Below are 1,867 nucleotides of genomic sequence, written 5' to 3'. Positions count from 1 at the left end.
AAGAAAAAGAAAAATAAGAAAAATAAAATAGTTTGAGGTCAGTGTATCCATCTTTGTGCCTGTTTCCAGCCATTTAACTCCATCAGCATTCAGGAAATGCTGTAGAGACAGTTTTGCTTATTTGTGTCCTGCTCCATTTCAGCGATGCAACCTTGACACACCACAGATTGTTTAGTTCATAAATCTTAGAACCGCTGTTCATCCCAGTGCATCTGCAGCAAATTACAGTTTTAATGCATCTTGGACAAAAACCTGCAAATTCCACTCAAGTTCATGTTCTGTCTTAGTTGTAATCTTGCAGATACAAATGAGCTTTGAAGCAGAGAACAAAAAGAGTCAATATCCTCTTTCTTTTTCATGCAGTGTTTTTAACAGTATGCCTCCACTTGTTGTTCTGGTGGTTGATCCATTTCTTCAAACACATACGGCGTTCCCGTCGAAGGCTTGTGGCCGTTTACCAAGGGTTCTGGTGGTACCTCCGCCTCACCCGGAACAGCAGTCAAGTACATGTCCCACATCTGCTCAGGCAGACCCAGCTCCACCATCTTCTGCTTGATCATCAGGTTCTTCTCAATGCTGTGCCTCTTGTATTTAAACTCTATGATGGTCTTTGTGTACCTGTTCAGGGTTGTCACTGCAGAGCCCATGCAGGTGCCAAAAGAGCACCAGGCTAAGCTGGAAGAAGAAAGACAAAGGACTACACATTAGGAGTTAGACCAGCATGAATAATTATTTAGAGTTAAAATAAATTATTTATAATTTAATATATTGTTTTGGAATAAAAATTTTAGTCCTTATCAGGTTCAGCTTCTAAAGTAAAGTTCTGTTTTATTTCAATTGTAATAACAAAACTAACACTCCGGTGTTACTGTTTTTGTCTTTATAAAATAATATATTCTGGTTGCATTAAGTAACCAAAATGTTTTCTTTGAAAGATTTAGGATTTGCTTACGCATAAGACCAGCTGTAGTCCCAAGTCTTGGGCCTCCAGTCTTCAGGTCCGATAGCGACAGCGAGATGGAATATGGTGGTGAACATCATGTGGGCTAACATCCCACAAAGGCCTGAAAAAAAAGAGCATATGGGCCCATACTCACAGATTCATCAAATTCCAGGAAGGAGAATTATGTGGTAAAGGTTATATAGCCCAGAACAAACTCATTTGCATATTTTTTCCTCTAAATTTTCACATTTTGGGATTATTACAGCCACAAACCACAATGTATTTATTTTTATCTGAACAGCACAAAGTAGAGCATTCATTGTAGTGTATGAGGAAATAAAAATCTGGGATGTGCTGTGCATTTGTAGTAATAATTTAGCTGTGAAATGTAATTATTATTGAAGAAAAAAAGCACAATTTCTCATAACTTAAATCCCCCTGAGGTTATGGGAGTAGATCCTGGATTTTGTCCAACCTGTAAAAACTATATGGTTTATGTTTATTTTTTTTTTACTGTAAGGCTTAAAACAGTGCTTCAACTAAAGCAAGATATTTTCATGTAAAAAATCCAGATGCTGCAGACTGATTCAACTATTATTAATTTTTTTCTTCTTGACCAGAAGTAAAATTCAAATGTCCAGATTTGTATTTTTGTTATAGCATATTTCAGCGAGTATGGAGTTCAAAGGAAGGAAAACAGGAAGGAACAAATATAGGAACAAAGGTAAGAAGGAACAAACCAATGAAATAAGGAAGGAAGGAAGGAAGGAAGGAAGGAAGGAAGGAAGGAAGGAAGGAAGGAGCAAGGTCAGAGGACAGAAATAAGAGCTTATAATGTACATGGATGGATGGATGGATGATGGATGGATGGATGGATGATGGATGGATGGATGGATGGATGAAGGATGGATGGATGGATGGATG

The 1,867-nt window shown here is 37.7% G+C and overlaps 1 protein-coding gene across 1 annotated transcript in view; it reads right to left on the bottom strand.

Annotated features, from left to right (window-relative positions):
- Positions 1 to 368: 368 nt before the first annotated feature.
- LOC107091767 (germ cell-specific gene 1-like protein) overlaps positions 369 to 1,867 on the bottom strand; it is a 13,392-nt gene continuing 11,893 nt past the window's right edge. Inside the window, exons 4-5 of the mRNA XM_015385911.1 lie at positions 953 to 1,064; positions 369 to 675 (exon numbers count right to left, since the gene is read on the bottom strand). Coding sequence (XP_015241397.1) covers positions 369 to 675; positions 953 to 1,064 — 419 coding nt within the window. The remainder of the gene's footprint in view (positions 676 to 952; positions 1,065 to 1,867) is intronic.

The sequence above is a fragment of the Cyprinodon variegatus genome, unplaced genomic scaffold, assembly GCF_000732505.1.
Source record: "Cyprinodon variegatus isolate N-32 unplaced genomic scaffold, C_variegatus-1.0 Scaffold351, whole genome shotgun sequence".
Lineage (NCBI taxonomy): Eukaryota > Metazoa > Chordata > Actinopteri > Cyprinodontiformes > Cyprinodontidae > Cyprinodon > Cyprinodon variegatus.
The sequence above is the reverse complement of the archived record's forward strand: the minus strand, read 5'-3'. Positions and strand labels throughout refer to the sequence as shown.